The sequence below is a fragment of the Hirundo rustica genome, chromosome 6, assembly GCF_015227805.2.
Source record: "Hirundo rustica isolate bHirRus1 chromosome 6, bHirRus1.pri.v3, whole genome shotgun sequence".
Taxonomy (NCBI): Eukaryota; Metazoa; Chordata; class Aves; order Passeriformes; family Hirundinidae; genus Hirundo; species Hirundo rustica.
In genome coordinates this window covers 28,315,386-28,340,417 of record NC_053455.1, presented here as the reverse complement: position 1 = coordinate 28,340,417, position 25,032 = coordinate 28,315,386, and the positions used below count along the sequence as shown (strand labels likewise).

The 25,032-nt window shown below is 40.2% G+C and overlaps 1 protein-coding gene across 1 annotated transcript; it reads left to right on the top strand.

The window, feature by feature from the left end:
- Positions 1-506: 506 nt before the first annotated feature.
- LOC120754598 (cytosolic phospholipase A2 epsilon-like) lies at positions 507-23,685 on the top strand. The gene is made up of 21 exons (XM_040068377.2): positions 507-533; positions 828-911; positions 2,815-2,887; positions 3,705-3,841; positions 4,666-4,797; positions 7,730-7,770; positions 8,199-8,241; positions 8,570-8,633; positions 9,877-10,043; positions 10,187-10,279; positions 10,636-10,673; positions 11,851-11,986; positions 13,403-13,539; positions 14,536-14,758; positions 15,406-15,520; positions 16,514-16,651; positions 17,123-17,230; positions 17,677-17,868; positions 18,390-18,556; positions 19,398-19,578; positions 20,731-23,685. The coding sequence occupies exons 1-21, from the start codon at positions 507-509 to the stop codon at positions 20,967-20,969; spliced, it is 2,535 nt and encodes an 844-aa protein (XP_039924311.1). The 3' UTR covers positions 20,970-23,685.
- Positions 23,686-25,032: the final 1,347 nt, after the last annotated feature.

The window sequence follows — 25,032 nt, the reverse complement described above, 5'->3', positions numbered from 1 at the left end:
CAAAGGTACAAGGTGCTTTCTTTAACTATTTGCTGGTGCCTGTGAGATCCAGCCTCCACTTCATGACTGCAGTTTGTAGTGAACTTGGTTAAAACCCTTGCTGTTGTGCATCTGACTGGAGAAGCTGGTGGGGGTTGGAACTGCCCCAGAAGATCCCTCTGTATGTAGTTATTCAGACCTTACTGTGGTGGATAATGACTAGACTCTGGGATTAGCCTGTGATAAAATGCTTGACCCATCTCCTTTTTTTCCCTAAATCACCGTGGTGTTAAAAAAAAAAAGAAAAAAAAAAAGAAAAATAAAAGGCAAGGCTTCGTGTGGCACAGAACAAGTGCATCACTTGTGCTTTTGAAATCAGTGGGAGGTGGAGCCATGAGTCAATCTATACAACCCTTCTTCCTGGCCACAGCTGATTGGAAAATACCCACTGTCCAGGAGCACCTAGCAGCTGGGAGACACACAGACTGGAGCCTTATAGTGGTGCCTTTTATGAAACAAAGATACTGATGGGATCATCAGCCTATTCACCTTTGGTAAGAGAAAATCAGTGGTGGGGCAAGAGAATCTGTTTGGATGTCTTGGTTGAGATTCATCAAAAGCAAATGCATGGGGAATTTTGATCCTTAAATGTCAAATATGTCTACAGTAGGCAGATTTATTAGTAAAAGCAGCAGGTAGACGGTCCTGGTGAGATGCATGCATTCCATCATGAAGAGGAGAAATGGGAGAAGTGCTAGGGTCCCTGCCATAGGGGATCTGAGCAGAAACTGAAAATTACTGGCTGCTGGGTTTCATCACTGACCCCTCTTTTGGCTCTTTGTCCCCAGGATCGGTTCATCCGAGCAAACCCGCACAGGAAGGTTGGAATCAGGAGGAGGAATCACGAGAGGCAATACAGTGCTGAAAATGAGGTACTGTATAGAAAGCAGCTTCTGGATTTCAGGAAGAGAGCTGCGGGGCATAAAGGATGGCCGTGGAACCTGCAGTCTTCTGTCAGCCTTTCCAGTTTCTCCCCAGGCTTAACTGTTTTTGTGAGAGGTGACATTTATTAACAGTTAGTTAAGGGAATATTTACTTCTTCTGTGAGTGTGCTGTCTAGAGTGCTAACCATTCAGTGTGACTTAGGGGCTGGGAAGATGATGAACTTGTGGTTTAAATGGAAGGCAAGGAACTGGGAGAGCTGGATTTTAGTCTTGGTTTACTGTGGTAGGATGGTATGTGGTAGGATGGTAGTCATACCTCATAACACCCAAGGCTTAGTCCTTAAATTGTTTTTCCTTTACGGAGGCAGATCAGCAAATAAAATGGCTGACTCCCATGTCTGACACTTTTCTGAGCACTGATTTTTATGAAGACGACTTGGTTTTGGAAAGTACTGAATATGGTACCTACTAGATATGTTACAAATTATTCTGGTTTATGACTGATGGTTGGTTGCAAAGATATTTAAAACTTGAAAAATTAAAGTATGATCTGTTTTGCTGCCCCTGAGTTTTCTCATTTGGTTCCCTAGCTGTATTCAGTACGAAAGTATGAAGCTAACTCTTGATTAGATCTGGGAGAGCAGTGAATTCACTAACTGCTATCACTATGGAATAATAATTGGGTTTGTGTCAGTATAGTTGCTTAGTACTTAAGCCATCTCATGAACAAGTTTTCTCCAAACTCATGGATATGTGTGGTAGTAAATTTGAGGATTAAAAATTAATCCTTTGTATTTGGGATGAAATGTTGAGCTTTCAGCAATTTGGATCTTGTACTTCTTTCATTCTCAGTCTCCAGAAACACTGCTTCCAAAAACTAATCTGAGGTTAATGGTGGGCTTCTTTCAGACCTTCTGGTTTTGTTCGAACAACATTTTCTGAGAGAAAAGTGTTGGGGCGAGAATCTTTCCAGTAGGCCGTAAATACATTTTGCACCATCTTGGTGCTTTATTGCTTTACAGATGTTTAGTCTGCTTCTGTCAAGACATGGTGTATCAAAATAGGAGGTACATGAAGAGGTCCTAAGCAGGCAGTTTCTCAGAAGTTGTGATTCTTTGGAGATTTAAGTGCTGCTTGTAATTTAATTAATGGAGTTACTACTTCTGCATGTAGTATTTTACTCTTGATGTTCTTCAACTCTGCCTTGTTTTTTTCCTGCAATTAAGTGTAGGGTTGTGTGTAGGGGTGATAGAGAGTGGAGGGAGAACAGAAAAAATGGAGAGCTGTGGAGCCTTCAAGCTATCTCCCTGTAGAGCCCTACACTAGGGTGTAGTTGTCAATAAGCCTGATGGCTTCTTCTAGGTAGATCAGTCAGGTCAGCCTAGGTTTGTCCTGATTAAGCCAAGACATTCTGAATCATCAGTTTGAGCTTTTGTGCCCTTTTTTTTTTGGTGTGTATGTGCATTTATATACAATTACAGCTTTTCTTGCTTATTGGTGTTCAATTATGCAATCTAACACACTGCCAATTTTACTTTGTGTTCTCAGCTTTCCATTTTCTTACATTGTTTAAAGTGTTAGTAATTCCTGCTTTCTTCAGTTCTGGTTCTTTTAAAATACCCTGGTTTATATACAAGTATTAGTTCTGCTTGCTGTGTTAATGAGGTTTCATTTTGATTAATGTAGACCCTAACCATGAATGACAGGTTATCTTTACTCAATTTCAAATCACAGGACAGCATTTCCTCTCAGAAAATGTCTCAGAATCGTTACAATTAAATTCACTGCATTATAATGACAGAATGGCCTTTGTGGTGTCATAGGATAAGCTATGTTATTTATATCTGAGTTAATTGCTAATAGTTAAGATATCTTTCTCACTGTTCTGCAGTCAGAAGTGCCTCAGTTGCGCTGGCTTTCTGTAAAAATTATAGGCATGAGAAATCTCCGCAAAGCAGATCTGTGTAAGTATCACTGATGGCATGTTTAGAGCTTAGCAAGAAAACTACTGTCACCTGCTTTTAATGCTCTTCTACACCTGTTGCTTGGATTACAGTAATATTTCGGGGGGGTGGGGGGTGGGTGAAGAAGTTGTATTTATTTTCATTTTCATTTAAATTCAAAATAATTTAGAAAACACTTAAAACCAGAAAGGAAATAGACTAAAAAATTCTGTGCTGGAGAAGAAGTTGTCCTTCCCTTTATCAGCTGCTCTGTGGTATTTCCCTTTCTCCTAACTCCTCAGTGCCCCTTTTTCCAGGTTGCCCAATTCCCTTTTGAAAGGAACATCTTTGTGAAAGATACTGGAAAAATCAGTAGTTGCTTTGGATTTTGCTGTATTTGTGTCTTCACGATTCTGTTGGTGTGGATGACTTGTGCATTACAAATAGATTAAAATCCCCCAAACTAAAATTTCTGTTTAATTTAAAAAGTTCCATTTCAATAAGTGAAGATGTATATGAGGTGTTTTTTTTTAAACTGTAAAATATTGGAAAATAGGAATTAAAAACTCACAAGAGCCAGAGTACTTAGTTCAGTACTGTTGAAATAAAATACTTTGGCTCTTGTTATCATATAGAATTCGTGGTTTAAAACTGACTTTGGTTGAAACTGATATAAATCTAAATAGAAAAGTTAAATAACTTTAAACCCAGAGTATTTTCCTTTGTGTCTAGTGAAATATCTAGGACCTCAGAGGTTAATCTTTTCTTTCCCTGACTGGGAAAATCAAATAATAACAAAGTACTGCTGTACTAATTATGCTCTTTGTTGTTAACACAGGGAGCCAAACTGATTGCTATGTCAAGCTGCGGCTGCCAACAGCTTCATGTCGGGAAGCCCAGACAAGAACTGTACACAACTGCAGAAACCCTGTCTGGAATGAAACTTTCCACTTTGTGATACAGAGTGAAGTAAAGGTGGGATCTGTGACAGTGAGTAGGTGCTTTCCAAAGGGGGCATCCTCACCTGCTGTGGGCAGACTCTTTTTGAGAGGCTTGAGGCTCACATGGACCTTGAGGTCAGTTAACTTGAGTGACAGAAGTGGTTTAAGCTCAGAAGGCTGTGGAATATCTGAAATAACGTTGAATGCTTCTTCATGCCCCAGAACAGTTGCAAAACCTGTTAAGGTGTTTATAGAGCTAGCAGAAATATGTGAGCAGTCAGAGTGAAAATGATACAAAGCCCAAACTGGATCAATTTCTTGTCGTTTACTAGTGCTGCATCTTCTCGTGCTTCTAAGGGTAACCTGAGCCCTGAGGAACTGCCAGGGGAATTGCTATAATTCTAATCCTGTTAAGAATTTGGTAGTGTGCTTTAACTTCCATTTTAAAGGGCTAAAAATCTCACTTTTATTATTACTTTTTGATGAAATGCCAACATTTCTCAAGGTAGTAATTTTGAATCCACAAACGAGCTGAGGAATAGTGTGTGTAACTTCTCCTCTCTCTGGTGCATGTTACCATCATATATGTTACTTATGTTTCCTCTTCTTTTGGAGCACTTTTTCGTTGCCAAATCTGATGATTTACCTTTTCTAGGGTCCCTGACTCTGCCGTCTGAGCCACATGGGCTGTGAGCTGAGCTCCATGCTGTCAAAGGAGCCTGTCCATGTGGGCATGGGGCTGAATGCTGGCTCTTGCTGGACCTTCCTTTTGGGCTCAGTAGTCCCAGAATGTGTCATTTACATCCTTCAGTAATCCCAGAATGTGTCATTTACATCCTTCTCTGCCTCTCTCCTCAGAACATCCTGGAGCTGACAGTCTGTGACAAGGATACCTTTACACCAGATGACCATCTGATGACTGTTCGCTTTGATGTGGCTAAAATCCAACCTGGAGAAAAAGTTCACCTGAATTTTGAGTTGAATGCAGAGGTGAGTGGCTAGAGAAAATAATACTCTTGATTAGAATTTTGTCTCAAGTTACCACCTCTATTGAACATTAGATTGGTTCTCACACACAAAGGCTTTGTACAAAAGGGTGTTACTAAGAAAAGTTGAAATGCTTGGGTTTTAGGAGAGGGGTCACAAACATCCCCTGTTGTGACTGGAATAAGATGCAAAATACTTTTTGTATTCCTTTTTTTTTTTTTTTTTTTAAATTTTCAGAATTTTTTTTTAAAAATCAGCAAGAAAAAGAGTCAAAAACGAAGAAAGCTGATGGTTAGGGGGTCTTACTGCTGTTGTAGGAGATTGACAGAGCAGGGGTGGGAACAAACCTGTCCCCCTTTCCAGGCAGCTGCTCTTACCCTTTGGCCAGTAGCTCACTAGGGCTATCTCCTCTCAGCTTCACTGGGGATTTTGGCCAGTTCTTTCAGATAATGTGCTTGCTAAATGAAGCAATTCATTCTTGTGATAATCTCTTAGGGTTTTTTGCCTCCTCTATTTAACAGCTTTATGAAAAAGTCTCAGCAAGTCTGCTTATGCTCCTTTGTTACAGGGTTACAAATTTATTTTAGAGGGGCTGAGCCAGCACAGAAGGGGCAGGCCTTGATGAATGAGAGTATCATCAGTATTTTATTTTTTCTTCTAAGTGAGTGTATGACCTAAGAGTTTTATTTGCTGCACGTGTCTCAAAAATATTGTGTTTTGTTGTACTAAAGAGGAGATAAAGAGTATCTTATGAAACACTGAGTGGATGAAACTGCTGAGAGGAGAGGTGGAGATATCACACTCATCTTCAAAGAGAGCAGAATATGTACTCAGATTGTTTTCTGCACAACGTAACACCTTCTCTGTTTGGAGGGTGTAGTAACAACTTCAGGGCTTTTTCACACTTCTGCCAAGGGCTTCAGTTTACGGTTCCCAGGAACTGGCATGCTCCATTAATTTCTAAACCACTGTGTCAGTCAGGCTCTTTGGAAAACACTCTTGCCTGTTTTTCATATTACTGTTGCTTTGGAGAGTGTTTATTAACTACTCTTGTAGAAGACCAATCCTTACTGAGGACTGCTTACTAAACCTATTTCAGCTGGCTAGAGCCTTCCTCAGAAAAAGCCTGGTGTGACTGAGATAATGCCAAGTGTGATTCAAGCCCTGAGTTTGCTCTGAGGCATGTGCAGAGCTGTCTTAGCCCATTAGCAAGGTGGAAGTGGTGGAGGTCAGATCAGGTGAGCTGTCTCAGGAGCATCCTGGTCAAGCTGCCCTTCTTCAGTCTGTGATGAATCCAGCACCCGTGAGGCATCACAGATAATGGTTTGTACATGGATTTTTGGAAGGCTTGGGGTTATTTTATTTTTTTGAAAGTGACTTAGTAATGTGACAGGTTGGGCAATCTTAATAACAGGCTGTAGTGCCACCTCTGCCCATAAGGATTTCTTTCATCTGCCAAGGTATCTCAGAAGGAGGGCTGAGGAGGTCAGATGGGTGATGTCAGAGCAGCAGGGTTGCTGTGCTGTGCTTCTTGCTCTCTGTGGCCTAACAAGTATTTCTGTTGCTATGCTCTGGGTTTTTCACTCACAAATATGTCAGTGGAACTTAATAAAAATATAATTTGTTTGAGTGTAAAGCAGCATAGGAAGGATGGGAACATAAGGCAACCGCAATTAGGCAGATGGTATGATCCAGGTTCTTCTGAACCTTGTTTCTGCTGCTCTTTGGACAAAGTTCTAAGAGACCATCAGTTAGTTTGGATAGTACAGTCTGGGCATATTTGATACAGTCTGTCTTGCATCTGTGTAAGGTGACTGCTTTCTAAAATCTGTGCCTCAGCCTTCTATTACAGACTTGCAACCACTATAATGCTCATGAAATAGAGACTTTGGGAGAAATTAGCCAGCAGAACCACCTGCTTCTGAGTTACATGGCAGAGGTGCACCTGTCAGAGAAGCCATCAGAGATGTCTCTTTACTAACGTGAACGAGTAAATACAAAATTGCTCTTCACTTTTACTGTAAAGATGATTTTCCCATGGCAGCTGCATTATCAGATTTGGCATATTTTTCAGTCATTTCACAACGTTAAAGTATGATGTGCAGCTGGACAGAGGTGATATTTGTCAGTAAATATTAGTTATTCTGAATATGAATTAAGAAGTGTTACCATTAGAAGGAGATTTCTATCGCTGTTAACTAGTGTTTTTCCTCCCTGTGGGTGATCCAGACGGTCTCTCTGATATACCTTTTTTTAGTGTGGTATTTCCAGGATTGGCTGTATCCCATAGAGCAGCAAGGGGCTGAAGTAATACACTTACCTGATCTCTTTTATATTGTTGGTGTGCTACTCTGTTGCTGTTTCATTCTTATACTTTTCCTTGATTTGTCTCTCCTGAGCTCTTTCCCTGATTCCCCTTCACAGCTTCAGTCTTCTGTCTTCTTCCCTTCACCCTGGCAGTTTTCATTTTCCAAGCTGGTCCCTTCTCCCACCCTTTTAAAATGTTTAATGACTTTGCTCTGCAAATTCTTTTGTTTTAACCAAGGCATACCCCCTATTGATTCACTCTGCTAGGTCCATTAATTCTTAAATATATTCCCCGACATCATTCACCTGCTATTCTTCCCTTCCTCAGCATTAATTGACCCACATCTTATCCTACTAATAAATTAATATCAGGGTCCTTGCTCCGTATTCTACGATACTTAATATTTTCTATTTCTTGATGGGACAGTTTTTCTTTCTCTTGATGGGTGTGTAAACAGCAGAGCAGTGAAGAGGTGAAATCAAAGTGTGGCCACAGAAAACTGTATATATTCATATTATGATGTAGAGGGTGTGGGAATAGAGAGAGAGTTATAAATAAATTGTCTGAGTTGTATCAGAGGAAAATATTATTTTCATTCATAAATTAAAAAAAATCTCCTGTTTTCAGAATCAGGAAGAACTAGAAGTGGAATTTCTACTGGAAAACATGTAAGTAAAACCTAAATGTGGAGTTTGTCATCAGAAAACTGCATTTTAGAGAGAGGGGTAATGCAGCATTGGGGAAGTGGCTCCATGAACCTGTGTTTAGATATCCCATTTCTGCATCTTCCCCATTGTTGCTTTTCTTTCCTGAATTTGAGAGACAGTCTCACTTGCTATTAATATAGCTGAGAATGGGGGTTTATTTTGTGATTCAGCCTAAGGAGAGATGATACTCATCAGGAGAGTAGGAAGAAGGAGCATCCTTGGGAAACTATGGGATGTGATCTGGCAAAGGCTACAAGACAGAGGGGAAAGATAGAAGTGCCGGTGGTACTTGCCAGCTAGAAAAACTGAGCTCAGAGAACTATTTGCTTTTGAATGTTTATTGCTTAAATACCCACTTTTAAATAAACCTTTTTGGTTTTGCTTTTCAGACCAGGTGTATCTGAGAAGATCATTACTAATGGTGTACTAGTGGTAATTTTTTTTTTTTTTTTTTTTTGGTATGCCAATCTTGTGGTAGGGCAGAACTGAAGGATGTGGTTGGAAGATAGGGAGAAAAATTTCTTGTGTTAACTGTTGGGGACTGAATGGTATTTAAAAGTAATGACAGATCCCCAGTTATTTTGGCTCCCTTAACCACAGTACTGCTTGCAAGATCTATACAAGATACCCAGTTTCTACAAATCCTTCACATCCACAGACCATCATGGCCAAGCATTGCGTTTCTACAGGACCCCTAGAACTTCAGTGAGAATCCTGAACTGTTCCTGTTACCAGTGGTTTTATTGCTTCTCTCTTCCAGTCTCGTGAAGTTTCCTGTTTGGAAGTACATGTGAATGAAACAAAAATGAAGAGTTCTTACAAAAGTGAGGTTGCTGATTTAAATTGTTGCTGCTTTTTGTGCTATAGGAAATGTAGCTGAATCTAGATAAATATTTGGTCTGTTTTAGTCTCTGTTTGCATCAGGGCTGCTTAGGTATTCCCTGAATTTCCTACCTGCTAATAGTGAGAATCCTCAGAAGAAGGTGTGACTGTGTGACTTAAGGGAAACTGAGGAGCTGGCTGGGAGACTTGGAAACATCACTGCAGTGTGATGGAACTGAAATACCTTTACCTCTGTTTTCTGGTGAAAACAAAGTAAAAGAAGGGAGACACAACTCTCAGGGGGAGAAAGAGTTCAGTGAAAGCTCAGGGGATGTGAATGCTGCTAGAGGCATCCACAAGTGTAGCACATACTCTCTGTCACTTGGCAAGGTGTCACAAGTGGTTTAGGTCACTTAAAGAATCACTGGCAAAGGTATCAGCAAATGTAGGTTTAATATAAGTTTGTAAAAGTGTGACAAAGTTTGATGGCAAGGTTCACTCTATTACTACATGCATGCAGCATGCAAAGAAAAATCAGAATAGAATCAATCTAGAATAATTTATGTGGAGACCAGGGATGCCAGAGTATGAAGAGGGAAAAGGAAAGAGTGCCAGGAGTGAAGGTCCTCACAAAGTTGTGAGCTTCAGAGTGGACCCTCTTGCCAAACTTAGCCTCAGACTTGATAATTTTTCTAAAGGATTCAGCAGTACTTCATCATTCTGTGATTTAGCATTTACAAAGCAATTCAATGGGATTTACTATAGGCAGAAAAATAAGTAACTTAATTATGAATTTAGGATAGCAACATTCAGCCTTACACCTGCTATGGGGTATTCAAATCAATTCCCACACGCTTTCACACAAAGGTACAAAGGTGCCTGCTCAAAATTCCCCTCAAGGTCGGTGAAATACTCACAACAGATGGCTTTGCATTTCTCAGTGGATGAAGGGCTGGGCCTCAAGGAGTCAGGGATGTCAGCCCCGACTCTGCCATCAGCTTTTGGGATCAGTTCTCTGAGTGTTGCAGACTTGAGAGCTGGTCAGTTCCGAGCTCCTGCAGTCCAGGGGAATTCAAAGGGTCAGTGCTGCACACTGGTCACAGGGGAAGGAAAACATTGTGGTCCAAATTAACCTTGGTTAAGCCTGCAGCACTAAGGCTGAAATGTCTGTTGGGGCACTTTTATTTGCTGATTTCAGGTCTAGGCACAGTTAACATCTCCCTGTGTTTTCCTTCTTGTTCTTAGGGAGAGATTTCACATTCACAATGAAAGGATCCTATGAAGAAACCCAGAATATTTCCATAGGTCCTCACTCCAGACCAGGAAGCAGTGAAACCACCAGGTTCCACTACATCAAGCACAGTCAACCCAGACTGCTCATGACTCTGCCAAAGGAGCGTTTTTTCTGTTGTGTATGTTTTGCTTATGGGTGGTGGTAACACCTAACCTAAATTTTGGGAGAAGAATCATGAGTTAAACCTTACCTGGTATTCCTAGGTGTCTAGGGTTTATAAATAATATTCTCCTTATAACATTTTCCCCCTCTTTAAATCAGCCTGGCTCAAGTAGGAGGGAAATGGATGTAAGTAGTCCCCTGGCTGTGCCTCTCCATTCTCTGGACTTGGGAAAGAAAGTGACAGTGATGAGAGTGAGTATCCTTTGACAGTATTTGGAATTCTTTCAACAAGGTAAACTCCATATATGTGCTATCTGGTCACAGATTGATTTTGATACTAAAAATGCATTAGCGAGTTACTTGTATGCTTAGCTCTGCATACATTTAGAAATATAACTGAATTGTGTGGGAAATAGGATCTTCAGACTTTATGGCTGCTTTAAAAGTAGTTTAAAAACAGGATGAGGATTGTGTGCTCAAGGCTTGAGAAGAGACCAAAAGTTTATCATTAGACTATATATGTGAATAATTGCTAATACTGTAAAACCTGCTTTTACAAAATTTCAATTCTACTTAAAATTTATGGTGCTTTCATTCTTGATTTTCAGGGGGAATCTTATGAGGTGTCTGTGAATGAGGAAAATAGGTAAATCTTTTACTGCTTTTGAATGATTTTTTTAGGCCATCTCCTCTCCTTTCATGTTATTGTTGTTAGATGAAAGGAAGCTACATCTTAAAGTAACCAATTTCAAAACAGGAAATATAGATGACTAAAATATGGGAATGATAAATAAAATGCTTTAAAGATTTAAAAACTTTTAAATTGGTTGGTAAGTATTTAGAATAGGATAGACATTAGGTAGTTATGGGTATAAACCATCACAATATTTTTCCTCATGTTGATGCTTTGTAATTTTGATACCTAAACATCCCTCTGTCTCGTAACCTTTATCTATGGGTTAGATAGATGCATATTTATGTGTACCAGGTTTATAACGTGTCTAACACCTTTATGCGTTTCCAAGACCTCTACAGGTCATTTTTAAATGAAACACGTGGACAGTAATTTATTGACTCGCTTGCTGAGATTTTCTGAAGGGCAACATTACCCCCTGTTGATGAGTTAGCTCCATTGCAAGCCTTAGTTGCAGATGAATGATAAATCAGAGGGTTTTACTGAATAATATTCAGAGAAGAAACTGAGAGGGTTTTTTTGGTTGGTTTTGTTTGTTTGTTTGTTCGTTTTTCCCTCCTGAAAAAAAGCTCTGGAACTGGAACCCTGTGAAAATATAGGCTACAGAATTGATCATGTACATGATACTTATGTTAATGTACAGAAGGGATAAATTTAAGAGACATCTTCTGACTCAGAGCACAAATTCTTTGTAAAGATAAGCGTAACTCGGTATCAGGGTTCTTTTAACTAAAATGTGTTAAGTTTAAATAACTACTTAGGCCCCCTTTGTGCTTCAGGAAACATATGCATAGCAAGAGAATGTGAAGGGGTGTCCAAATGCCAGAGTTGAATGTGAAACAGCTTGAATTAACTTTGTTTCCTTGTTTTAAATAAGCAGAATATTTCATTTATTTAACTCCCTTATGATAGCAAGAAATTGTTCAAGACATAATTCTGGTCTAAAATGGCCACAGGAAGGCACAAATGTAGGACATAGGATATCCATAGGCCTGCTTTCATTTGCATAGGGGGACTGTCATATACATGGAGTGTAATTTCTCTAAACTGGTTTATTTTTGTTGGTTTTGCTGGATGTCTCCAACTGAAATGGCTACAGGTAATCCCCTGTACTGTTCTTATGTTCTAGTTGCAAGGATTTAGATTTGCGGCTGGGGTTTGATCTGTGCGCAGAGGAGCAGGATTTCATCTGTAAAAGGAAGAAGGTGGTTGCAGCTGCTCTGAAAAATCTTCTTCATCTAGATGGAGACCTGCAGGAGGATGAGGTATGTGGGGCAGCATCCTGGGAACCTGAAGTAAAACGACCCAGTTTGAGAGAAGTGGATGAGATCTACTTGCATGATTATCCATATAGCTCTTCCACATGTTCTAGACTAAATAGTATAGGCCAGATTGTCACTTGCACCTAAGACCATATCCAAGTTTTTGGCACAGAGGATGAAAGAGGAACTGTCAGGAGGCCAGTTATGGCCCCTTTATTCTCTGCCAACCTCTGTCCTCGTTCAGGGGTACCCAAAGGCTGTATTTGCTGACATGCTGGTGTGTATAACCAAGCCTGGTGAAATTTGATTGCTTAGACTGAGACCATTTCTCCTCTTTGGCACCTCTTCTCTGCTGCCACAAGGTTCACAGGGAAGGCTGCAACTCTCCCACAGCACACTTGTACAGTAGCATCTGTCTTGAGTATTGTTTGGTGTTACCTCTTGCTTGCTCCTCTCCTGGGGATCCCTGAACTCAGAGGTAGCTGCTCTGTTACTGGAGGACAGTAATCTGTTACGGGGCTGTGGTGCTTGGAGCAGGGGTCTGGAACAATGTGCCTGTGGGGTATTTCCTCCACTGCTCTGTTCAGCTCCCAGCACACACAGCCCTTTATGATGTGTGCAGTACAGCATTTTTCAACCAAGTTAAAGTGCCCATCAACTTAAATAACAGACAGAATAGGACTTGTTATTATTAAATGAGAATAAAAGGGGGTTTGAGACAAATTAATTAAAAAAACCCCACAAAACAACCCACAAGTAGATGGTAAAATACAGCGAAGACAAGATTAAAGGTAATGGCATCATATGTTCCTAAAACTGAGTATTTGTTGTACCAATTTTTACTATACAGAAAAGGGAGGATGGATAACAGAATTGATGCATCTCTGAAGAAAGTAAAACCGAATTACAGATAGCGCTGGTATCAGGGAAGGTATAGGCAATCTGGGTTGGAAGGAGGGTGTTAAAATGAATCTGTAAAGCTGGGCACTATCTGCCTGGAGAACAGCAGATCTTGTTCACACAAGAACACGCAGAGGAATAAAAAATTATGCAGGCAGGTTTTGTGCAGCTCTTCTGACCTTAGTTATATTCAGAGCTTTAAAAAGTATTATGGGGGAAAGAGCTGAGGAAAAATTAAGTACATTGAGAAAATCTGAAAATATATTTTCCCATAGAAGGACTGTACTTACAGCTCCTGGCTTTCCAAAGTATCACTGATCAGGAAAATGCTTTCAGCATACACTAAATTCCACCAAAGTTTACACTGTCCAAACACACACCTAGGCACTGCCCGAAGAGGGTGAATTAATCAAGACCTACCCGAATCAGGTGCTGCTGTTTGTTTTTTTCTGCATGGCCATCCCTCCTGTATTTCATCTGGTGATGAGTGACTCTGTGCCCTTCTCTTTGTGTTGACAGGTGCCAGTGGTGGCAGTCGTGACGGCAGCAGGGGGAGTGCGGTCCATGACAGCTATGTTTGGCAGTCTTCTGGCCCTCCAGGAGCTGGGTGTTTTGGACTGTGTGTCATACATCAGTGGTTTATCTGCCACCACATGGTAAGGAGAGCTGGGCTTGTACTTGCTGTTTGTGTTAGCAAAGTGACGACCTGGTGAACAATTTTGCCTTATTGGTGAATTTACTCAGCTTGATGCTGGCACCAGGCTTCCTTTTGGACTCATTCATGAGACCACTCAGTGCTGCCCTCCTAAAAGAAACAAATCTAATGAGAATTACAGTATTTTTGTAACTACACTGCAGTGTTTACAGAAACAAAAAGAAAAGAGCGTGAGCTGGGAGGGTTTGCCTGTAACTTGTTACCTTGTTGCATGCAACACTTCAAAAGTCCTTTTGTAATATTTGTCTAGCTCAACTCTTACACATCTCCAGAAAGCAGACTTTAAAAGAACAGTTCCGAGAAATGCAGAGTGTCATTCGTGCGCTCAGTGGTGACTGCCTTGCACACACTAGGAGGGGTTGAGGGGTTTGAAACATTTTGCCTCTGAAGGGCTGCTCTAAAAGTATGTGAGACAGAATTAGAGCAAGTGGGGTGGGGGTGAGAGGGGATGACTGGAATCTGCTTGGGCTCTGGGAGCTGGCAGCCAGGAGTCTGAGGTGACCCACCTGCTGCATGCCCAAGGAGGGGGCTCTCACACTTGCCAGGGCAATAGTCACTGCTAAACTCCAGCTTAACATTTCACACAGGGTCTGACCCACCTGAGGGAACTGGCCTCAGACAGAAGATGTGGCTTGGACAATCAAAGGGTAATTCTAGCAAAAGCTTGAGTTAAGTTATCAGTGTTGCTTTATTACTCCTTTGATTCTGAAAAACAAACAAGCTAGGATGATTTTAAATGGATTTGTGCAGAAAAAAAAAAGAAAAAGAAAAAATAATTTTACAGTGTAAATACTACCTCAGCTTTGAAATGCTCTTCCAAGTAAAAGTTGGAGGGCAAGAACCTCATGTAGCCTGAAACAAAACACGTATGTGTGTTACAAGCCCAATGAATTGCCATGTGCCCTGTGATGAACCACAGTACCTTTCTTTTATCCAGGACCATGTCAAAGTTATATGAAGATGAAAATTGGTCACAAAAGGATCTCAGTGGGCCAATTGATGGTATCAGGAAACACGTGATCAAGAGCAAGCTGCACTGTTTCTCTCTGGAGCGTATGAAATACTATGAAAATAAGCTTTGTGAGAGAAAGCAAGAGGGGCACAAGGTGTCCTTTACAGATTTATGGGGACTCTTCATTGATTGTATGCTACATCATCAGGTATTTTATATTCTCTCTCTCCCTCTTATTTCAGAGGATTTCTAACTTCCCACCTAACCTTCCATCTAAGGTTGTGGATGCAGTTAGAGAAAAGGCTGTCAAAACACTCAAAGGACTTACTCTTTGGCTTTTTGGAATAAATGTAACAAAATAACTCTAAAATGTAAACATCTCGAGGAGACATCTGAGCATGTAAAAGTTCAAGATGTTAATGAAACTGATCTTCCATCTTTAATTTTGGGTCAGGTGATCTTTCAAGTAACACACAGAGGAGAGGAAACTCTAACAGAGCTAAGTTCAGGCATAGCAATGTATACTCATAAGCTGTAGTGAAGGAACTGGGTCCAGGTTGACTAAATATCTTTCTTTCCTTAAAGCAGGTCATATCCCAGTGACTGTACAGACATGTTTCTTACCTTTTTTTCCCTGTCTCCCTTGCCAAAACTCCCATCAGCACAATGCCTTGGTGAAAGCTCATGGCAGATAACGCAGGAACTCACTTGTGTGGCCAAAAGTCTAAAGTACACAGAACAAAACCTGCTGAGGTTTAACAGATACTTGAACATGGATAGTTCATGCTTAGATACTGCAGTAAGTCCATGCATCATGTTGATCTTTTTACAATGACTTTTGCTCTTTGTAAACAGGAAAGTACTCACAGACTCTCAGATCAGCAGCTAGCAGTAAATCGGGGGCAGAATCCACTCCCCATATACCTGTCCCTCAATGTCAAAGATGACTTTAGCACTTTGGATTTTAAAGGTATGGTTTATCATATTACCCTCATATAACTCTGAAAAGCTTCCTTTTAAGGCTGACGGAATTCCAAAACTTTTTACTGTAAGTCCAAGCCAATAAATCTTTTAAATAATTCCTTTACCCCTGTCCTCATATCTGGTTTCTGATTTGGATGAAGAACATGCATCCTAATACTGTGGAAAGGAGATACCTGTGCTGTAGTCACTGCTTGGTGGTGGGATGGAGGTGCCTTTTGCTGGCAGCCTTGAGGCCACTACTGCTGCTCTTTTCTCTCTCGCCCACACCTACCCCCACAACCCCTTTGGCTGCTGGCTCTTCTGCTGAGGCGGCACTAGTCCAAGAGAGCTGTGAAGAGTGGGGAGAAGGGCAAGGAGGGGAGGAGAAAGGAGAAGGTGGAGAGGGGTGAGAACAGGAGTCAGCTCCCAGCAGCCGGAGAGGGATGTGAGGAGGGGCAGTGCTCTGTGCCCTGATCAGTGATCCTGATCACTATTCCCATAGTGCTTCCAGCCCAAACTAAGCAAGAAGTCCTGCAACTGAACCTGGTCATCTGCTCCTAGGCACAGTTGCAGTCCCACTGCACCCAGCCAAGGTTTCTGTGTGGAGAGGGCATTTGGTCAGAGTTTTTTATCCCCAAGGCAGTGATTATAGTCTTAAGAATGAATGATAGCTGGTGTCATTGCTGACTCAGGAACACAAAATGCCACATTGTGTGCAGGGCCTTAGCAATCAGTGGCTTTCAGCCTCAGGTCTTGCTTCTTAGTGCAGAGATGGACCTGAATACCAAGCTGAATTGATTTTGGCAGAGGAGATGAATTTAGCTTTTGCATTCATGTATGTTGAAAGACACCTGTTTGTTTCAAAACATGGTGGCTTGTACTGTCTGTTACCACCATGGTAAAGCTGTAGGCCTTTTTCTTCCATCTTCTGATTCTCTAAGCTCATTTTTACGTGTGTTCAGGTGGCTGCAATAAACCCAGTTTGTTGCCTTATTTGCAGAGTGGGTGGAGTTCACACCTTACGAGGTGGGTCTCCTGAAATATGGAGCCTTTGTTCGTTCAGAGGATTTTGGCAGTGAGTTCTTCATGGGTCACCGGATGAAGAAGATCCCAGAATCCCACATCTGCTTCTTGGAAGGTAATTTACTGTCTCCAGAAAACATCATCTTAAGAGCTGGCTACATAGAGGTGATCTGCAAGTTGCAGTATTAGTACACCAGAGAATGTATCTGATATAATTTCCAATCTCAAATGAACCGGCCAAAAGTGATGAAAGAGGAAACTAAGTTTTGAGACAAATGTGACTAATTTGCTGAATGTCTTGCCGAATGACCTAAACAGAACACACGCATGCACACACACAAACTGATCATCTGAAGTATTTAAACTCACAGCCTGACTTTGTATTACAGACTGCCAAGTTTTGAAAACGGCCTGGTCGTAAGCGAGACATTGTGTGAAGTGGTGTGGCATTTGATATTTATAGAAAAATAATATTTTGTAACTAAAACAGAGTGGATTTAGGTATGTTACCATAGCTGTGCTCTAAAAATTCAAACTAATATTAAATATGGTGCCTTTTTTTTTTTTTTTTTTTTTAACTTTCAAGGTGCATGGAGCAATATATTTTCCCAGAGTTTTATGGATGCTGTCTACCTCTCAGGTCATTCAGAACATTTCTGGCACAGATGGACTCGAGACACTGTGCATGACATTGGTTAGTTCTTTAGATTACTTTTCTCTTGCATCTGCATTTTCTTCACACCTCTCTGAAATATGAAATATGACATTTGGTAAAGGGTTTGTTTTTTGTGTCCTATTTCTGGCTTATGGAACACCAAACACTTGAGAATGAAGGAAAAGCCGGAGACCAACTGTTGTGCTGCAAAACAGGAAAAAACATTGTGCTGCTCACTGTGCAACATCCCTGGGGAGTTTTGTTAGTCATGAGAGGGTTACCAGAGCCCTTTGGGGAGGGAGAGGCCAGACAGGGAAAAACTAGGTGATGGAGTGACACGGAAACCTGCTGTCCAGAACACTCTGCACGTCCACGTGTGCACTCAGTCACAGATGGGGCTGCGAGCCACAGCAGTTTGATTGTTATTATCATCAGAGAAACACCCTGACCTAATGCAGACACAAACCCTCTTGTTCTTCCTACAGAGAACCATCCTGCTCTGCCCAAGAAGCCTCATGAACAGACAACCAACTTATCCATTCCCAAAGGTTACCTATCCAAAACTCTTCGAGAAATGATGACTGGGCGGCCAGTGGTTTCAACTTACCATAATTTCCTCAAGGGTTTGCAGCTACATAACAGATATTTGGAGAATGAGAACTTTTGCATGTGGAAAGGTAATTGGAAGGTTTTTTTAGTTATATCTTTGAAGGAGATTTGAGTGCTGATACTTGCCGAGAAAAAAAAATGATAAATTTTATCATAAAGCCAAATTTTGATTGATATTATTTTATTAACGTGTTTGTGGAATGGGTTTTGCCAAGCCCTAGATCATTTACTCCTGGTCTTTTTCCTGTCTTGGAGAAGGCACAGCAGGGTACTTGAATTCTCATCTTCCTAGGAGAAGCCATCAAAGAGTGACTCAAAGCTTCTAAGGAAGTTAAATAGCCACAAATTTACACATGTTGAAAAAGAAGGGTAATTTATCACTTTGCTTGAAGCTGAACTGCTCCCTCTGACTGATCTCAGAGTTGAGCTGTAGGTACTAAAATTGTATCAAAGACAAATACTTAAGCATGGGCTTTGTGTCAGCGAGGAATACACATCAGCTGTCTTTTCTTTCTTCTCTTTTATGCTAATTTGGAAAAAAGGGGACTTGACCCTGCAGTTACTAATAGTAAAAGTTTGGGCCTTTCAGACACAGTGCTGGATTCTTCTCCCAACCAGCTGAATGAAATGAGTGACTACCTCAAGCTGATAGATACAGCTTTCTTCATCAACACCAGCTGCCCACCCATTCTGAGGCCAGAGAGAAAAGTGGATGTCATTCTCCATTTAAATTACAGTGGAGGTTCACAGACCCTGGTGATGTTTTGAAGCAGTGATTCTTTATCTGTATTACTCCAGCAGCTGAAATACCACCACACCTTTCTCTCTCTTTCTCTCTCTTTTTTTTTTTTCCCTCCGCCAGAAAAATGGTCTGTTTTTAATTAAATTAAGTGATCATATCAATGGTACTATTCACAATTGTGCCTATAATGTCACTGTCTTTATCAGGGCTGTTTTCAGTGTCTTTGACATACGAACACAGACATACAGAAGATGTCCTATTCTATGTATCTGTCATCCTGATAACAAGTTCCTCAATAGTTAAATAACTTCTATAATGTAATTAATATACAATAAGTGATTTTGAATTTTTTGGAATGAAATGTTTTGCAGTTACATTTGATTCAGTGTTAGCAAGAGTTTTAGTCAGGGTTTTTTTTCTGCATTTGAAGAAACCTTGAGGGGCTTATATGATTGAAATTAATGTAATTTATTTGTAAGAGGACATGAAGACATAGACAGATGCACTAAATGCAAATATTTAAGAATGTGTGATCTGAAGAGCCACATGTAATCAAAGTTTCCTTATCCAAATCCTCTACTGTGCTCACTAAATCACAAAAATTACCCAAATGTCATATAAATTTCAGTAAATAGTAACCCTGCTTTAAAATATATAGTGTTAGCAAATCAACCAAATTTCTGTTACCCAGGATATATTAAAATTAAGATGGTATGTTTGTTCCAGTACAAAGTTAGCATTATTTATAAACATATGAATCAATCTCAGAGTGTCTACTGCAGCAAAATATTATGGGGTTTGGTGGTCTTACTTCAAGCTCTCTTTGTGGTGCATCTCTCCTCTCTGTTGAACCAGCCACTGGACCTATTCTCAGAGTACTGTTTGGAGCATGGGATCCCATTCCCCCGCACAGAGCTGAGCCAGGAAGACCGGGAACACCTGAAGGAATGCTATGTGTTTGAGGAGAGCTTAGAGGCACCAATCTTGGCCTATTTTCCACTGGTGTGTGATACCTTCCAAAAATACAAGGCACCGAGTAAGTTGACAGCAGTAATAATTTTTTGAGATTGTCTCATCCAGCTGATCCATTGAATTTGCTCCTCTTCCATAACAAGACACTGGCAAGCTTCTGAGTTGGCTAAGTTATTATATTCTCACTCCAGGTGTGATGCATGCAGTATTGGCCAGCTAATCAGGGGTTGGAATGAAGATGTTTAAAAATAAAAGCATGAGTAGCTGTACCTTGAGGGAAACCCGCTCTAGTACTTGAAACAGGTCATGTAACTTCGATAATAAAGAAGAGGACACAGCTACTAAGTTACATCCACTGGTAGCTAATGCTCTCACCTGTAGTGGTGCGAGAATACTCACCTGACAGTCTCATGAAGAGCTATGATACAGTGTTTACTTAGTTAACAAAGCTAAAATTCTCCTATTATTGTTTTTCCATGAAAAAAAATTGATAATAGAAAGTGCTGAAAACATGAAGCAGAGCCCCTGCTAGGGCAACAAGCTGCTTTGATACCTATAATTTTTGAAAAGTTGCCAGATTGTTTCCTTTCATTCAGCAGTAGAAGAAATGTTTGTTTCACTAGAAGAAAAAAACATACTTGGCAAATTCAGTTTACAAATACTTTCATGTGCATCAACTCCAATTTTTTTATTGTTAATTTGCTATGATCCAAGAAACTTTCCTCAAAAAAAGATCAGAAATCCATGAACCACCTTATTAAAAAAGACCTCGTGCTGTTCATTAACTTATCAGTTCTGCTGCATGTGCTTAAAATCTCAGCCACATGAAAGGGAGGATTCCCAATCCAGGAGCCCTCTGGTGTAATTTTTTACCAGCTGGTAGAGAAGGAGCTGTCATCTCAGAACGAAACTGAAAAGTTAAACATACAAAATTCCAAGTCTTAAAAAAAAAAAAATATTCTGATATAAAACCTTAATTTAGAGAGGAAAGCATTTTGCATGGAAATGCTTTTATACTGATCTGGACCATAGCCAAGCAGCGAACTAGTGGATTTTTTTAGTGCAGCTGACATAGTTATTAAACAGCAATTAAATCTTGAATCATTTTCAGGAGACAGTTCATCTTTTTGTATCTGTATTTGTTACTGTGTGTTTTGCATTGCTTGGTAGCAGTTTTGCACCTCAGTAACTTTGCTGTGCTTTGTTCTGATTTCAGATGTGGAGCGCAGTCCCGCAGAGATGGAGCAGGGAAGAGTGGACGTGTCCAACTGTGCTGCTCCCTATGGCACTGGCCTGCTTACATACACTGAAGAGAATTTCAACAAGCTGCTTAACCTGTGCAGCTACAACATCCTGAATAATAAACACTTAATTCTCCAGGCTTTGCGAACTGCAGTGGAACGAAAGAAGCGATTTAAAAACTGTTCATCGCCTAATTCAAGTAAACATTCTTAAGGTGTATTTTAAAAAACCTCATCAGGAGGAAGTACACAAATGTTTTGGTACTGGACTAATAAATATTCACCTTCTGCAAGCTCACAGATGTTTGTGATGGCAAAAGAATTGTGACAATTTCTGCAACAGTGAGATGGTTGGTGTGTAGCTGCTGCTACAGTTTTATTCACACTGCCATGCAAGCAACAGACAGGGTAGTGTTCATGAGATTCTCAAACTTGTCGTAGAAAAATGGTGTCTAAAGAAAATATATTTAACTGGTCATTCTTAGATCTTATTTTCTTATTATTGTATGCAAAAATATATATGCAGAGCAGTAGTTACTGTTCAAATACTAAGTAGCTATGCATAATCTTATTAAAAATAAGAATTTTATAGTTGAAGTCATTGAAGTATGGGGCTTTTATTAAGTTCTATGGACTCAGCTAGCGAGTTATTCTGAGAAAACGTTATTCTTGCTTTTGATGCCAAGGAATCAAATATTGAATGAACAATCAGTTTTGTTAATAACCTTTGAGGAAAGATGAAAGAAAAGCTGTCACTACAACTGTGGAAGATGAAAAATGAAAAACTCTGCTTTCAAGAGTGCAGATGACTGGAATGATAATTTAGGAGATAACATTATTTGTTGTTACCCCTCAAACAGTCCTTTTCTGTGCATCAGTTCATTTAACAGGAGATAACACCAGCAGCATCTGCCAAGCTTTGCTGCTGAATCAAACCAGTAAGTCTGCCTTCATGAGAGGAAACTGCTGGCAGTAACCTTCGCATCTCCTTTTCATGGATCTAAAGTGGTCAAGTCCAACAACTTTTCCTTTTCCTCAGTTACTGATACGTCTTTGTTTCACTAGCCCTCTTATGCAGAAAGCCAGTTTTTCACCTCCTTTCCTTGTCCTTGGTTAGGATAATTTGATGGTATGTGTGACCAATAAGTCTGCAATAGTTTTCTGTGAGTAAAGAAGAAAAGGAAGATGTCACTGATAGCTCAGTAACGCTCATGAGTTTATTTTTAAACAATAATGAAATGGGGGGTTAAAAATGTGATTCTTTTCTTTTGCAAAGCATATCTTAGAGTATTTTAAAGATTTTCAAGTTTCATTATTAGAGCTCCAGGAAGAATGAATATAAGCAGTTCAGTGTGTGCCTGGTGCATTCCACCCACTGGTTTTTGGTGGTTGCAACACTTGGCGCTGGGCCTTCAGCTGTACTCACCCAAGGTGTGGTGATGATGTGTGCTTTTGGCAGCTGATCTGGAAAATTAGGATGGCTTAGAATGAGTTGAGGAAGTTTTCAGAAGCCTGGGCCTATTTAGCACTGAAAAATCTTAGGTTGCCCAAATGGTCTAGCTTAGCAGCTCAGTCAGACAGATGCTGCTGTTTGTGTTAGGATCTGGCTCCAAGCATATAACACTGCTTGAGACTAATATTTTAGCTGGGGGAGCCAAGCTTTATGGTCCTGAATTGATGGCTTGTGAGTTTTCTCCAAAATGGTCTAATTTTGTTTCTCATTTGGGGAAGGAAAGGCTTCTTCTGTTAAAGACCATTGATGATGTTCACATTACAGTGATGCTTCAGAATCTTGCCTGTGATGTGATGGTGTAAGACAGAATAAAAGAACAGGAGAAGAGATGTTTGAGTGGCTTGCCAACTAACAATCAAAAATAACAAAGGAGACACATTCATTATTAGTGGTGGCACTTTTTAAGGATAGAGCTGAAGCTCAGGCTCCCCGATGTATCAGCAGGATTTTCCAAAGTGATTCAGCATTGATGGAATTGTTCTGTTTTAAGACCCAGGTAGCTTAGCAGCAATTACTGTTTTGTTTTTGAAAACACCTGTTTGTGACCTGTCACACAAGCTCTGCTGAATGTAATTTCATGATCCTGGAAACAATTAGCTGTGAATCTTTGCAGGCTCTATTAGGGCTCAAACATCTCTCAGGCTGACTGCAGATGAAGTTACCCCCTTCCCCTTAATTAGCTGGTAATATGAGGTGACTTCCTGATATTCTGAGAATTGGTTCAGACTGAAATTGGCTCTAGATTTCCCTATAAAGGTTCTGGGCTATGTGTGTTGCCTAATTATTGAGTAATTAGCTGACACAGGCTGGTGCTGGTATTCCTCACACCTGTGGTCTGTTGGAGTTAGGGCAGCGAAATAGCTGCTTGAAGAGTGCCTGAAGTGTTGAATGAACCTGGAAAGGTCAGGAAACCTCTAAGTGCTCCTGCTAAGGTAAAGAGAGGTGCTGTTGGATACTCAGATCTACAGAGCACAGGGAGGGGCAGAGATAAAGGTTTTGAGCTACTGCTTTTTGAGATGAGGATTGCATTTAAAATTCTGTTGCAACAGATCTGAAGGCAGGGTTACATATATTAACTGATGGGCCAACACTTCAGTGATGATTTTTGAAAGGTAAAGCAGCCCAATTACTTCATGTGAGTGAGTAGGAGGAGTGAGATCTTATCTCTCCAAAACATATCAAGGGCATGTGGAGTTGTTTTAGTGCAGTTTCTCAATAGTCTTTTGAAAGCAGAAGCCCTCCTTTGTATATGTCATAATCAGGATAGTGTCTTAAGCAAAAATGTAATCCTTCACCCCTCCACCTAGTGTGATCTCCCTCTCCAGTGACTGAAAGAATATTGTAGAGTTTTGAAGAATACGTGTTTTGAAGGTGTGGTACACAAACGCATGAAAATAAAATGCCAACATATTAATCATAATGTGAATGTTCTATATATATATGGGGGGGTATTTTTGTTTGTATTTTTTATACCAAAGGGTTCCTTAAAATTAGTGTCAGGCCAAAAAATTACCAAGCCAAAGTTAAATTTTTCAGAGTCTGAAATCCAACACCTTGGGATAGGAAAGTGACACCTGTCATCCATGTGCACACCTTGTCTGTGGAGATTATTGAGTTCAAGTCCTTTGTGTAACTCCAGTTTAACTTGAGCTGCTTGCTCTTGTTTGTCTGGCAGGATGAGATCTTTGTAGATTTTGTAGCTTGTGGAAACATCATTGTAAAAGAAGGAAAACAAAGTGAAAGGCAATACCGAGGGAAAATCCCCAGCTACAGATCTGACACAACATTCGTTAAAAGGCTTGATTTGTTAATACTGAGTAATTATTTTCTAATGTGACGTCTTGCTATCATTTTTTAACACCTCTAGGATGTGCTTTGAATATTTACCCCTCTTGTTATGTTCAGGCTGTGTAAATGATGACCGCTCCCATTGTCATCCCAAGGGTGGTACAAGGATATTCTCTTGCAATAAGATGAAGTCCCCCAGTAGTCATACATTTCTCTAGTCCTGGATTATCAGAAGGTGACAAAGTGGTACATAAGGTAATTGTGGGGTATTAAAAGCAGCTGTTAATTCCTCCCTGCAACCTATTGCAGTTACATATACAATTATCTGAATGTCATGCTGGAGAAACTGGTGTTTGCAGCAGGCCAGTTTACATCAGAATGATATATTTCCTTCACCTTGCCTTAATTAATACACAGATGCAAAATCATGTGCATGGAAATGTGCACTTGAAAGTGCATGAAAAGCAGAGGAAAATTACATCTTCCTTTTTACTCCCCTTGTTACTGTTCAGAGCTCTAAGGAGCCTTTTGAGTGTTCTCTTGTTAGTCACACAGTTTCTCTAATCTTCAAAAATCCAAGTAAGAGTAAAAGTAGTATGTATATGACGATCTCAGACAATTTAAAATTATTACTGTGGAAATGTGATTGCTAAAAAGAGGCAATATATGGCCCTTTAGACTTTGGGTAACTTCAGACATGAATTTGCTTAATGCGTGCTTTATGCTTGTCTTTGAAATTGTCCTTAAGTTGTGGAAGAACTAATGAAAAATGCAAAAACCCTAACTTGATACATGACCTTGGAAGTTGTAATCTTTTTGAAATTGTAATCCTAGGGAGACATTGCTACTTCTAAAAGTCCGGTGGGACAAACTGCAAATTCATTATTTTTTGTTCTACGCAGATGGTGTAGTAGACAGAAGTGAGTAAGCCATCAATTTTTCTCAGTGCTGACAAGTGTCACAGGTGTTGTGAGTA

Excerpts from the sequence above, each read along its gene's own strand:
- LOC120754598 (XM_040068377.2), top strand. The coding sequence starts at position 507 with ATGGGATCATCAGCCTATTCACCTTTG. Across the intron at positions 534-827 it reads CATCAGCCTATTCACCTTTG|GATCGGTTCATCCGAGCAAA; the intron begins GTAAGAGAAAAT and ends CTTTGTCCCCAG. Across the intron at positions 8,242-8,569 it reads TTACTAATGGTGTACTAGTG|TCTCGTGAAGTTTCCTGTTT; the intron begins GTAATTTTTTTT and ends TCTCTCTTCCAG.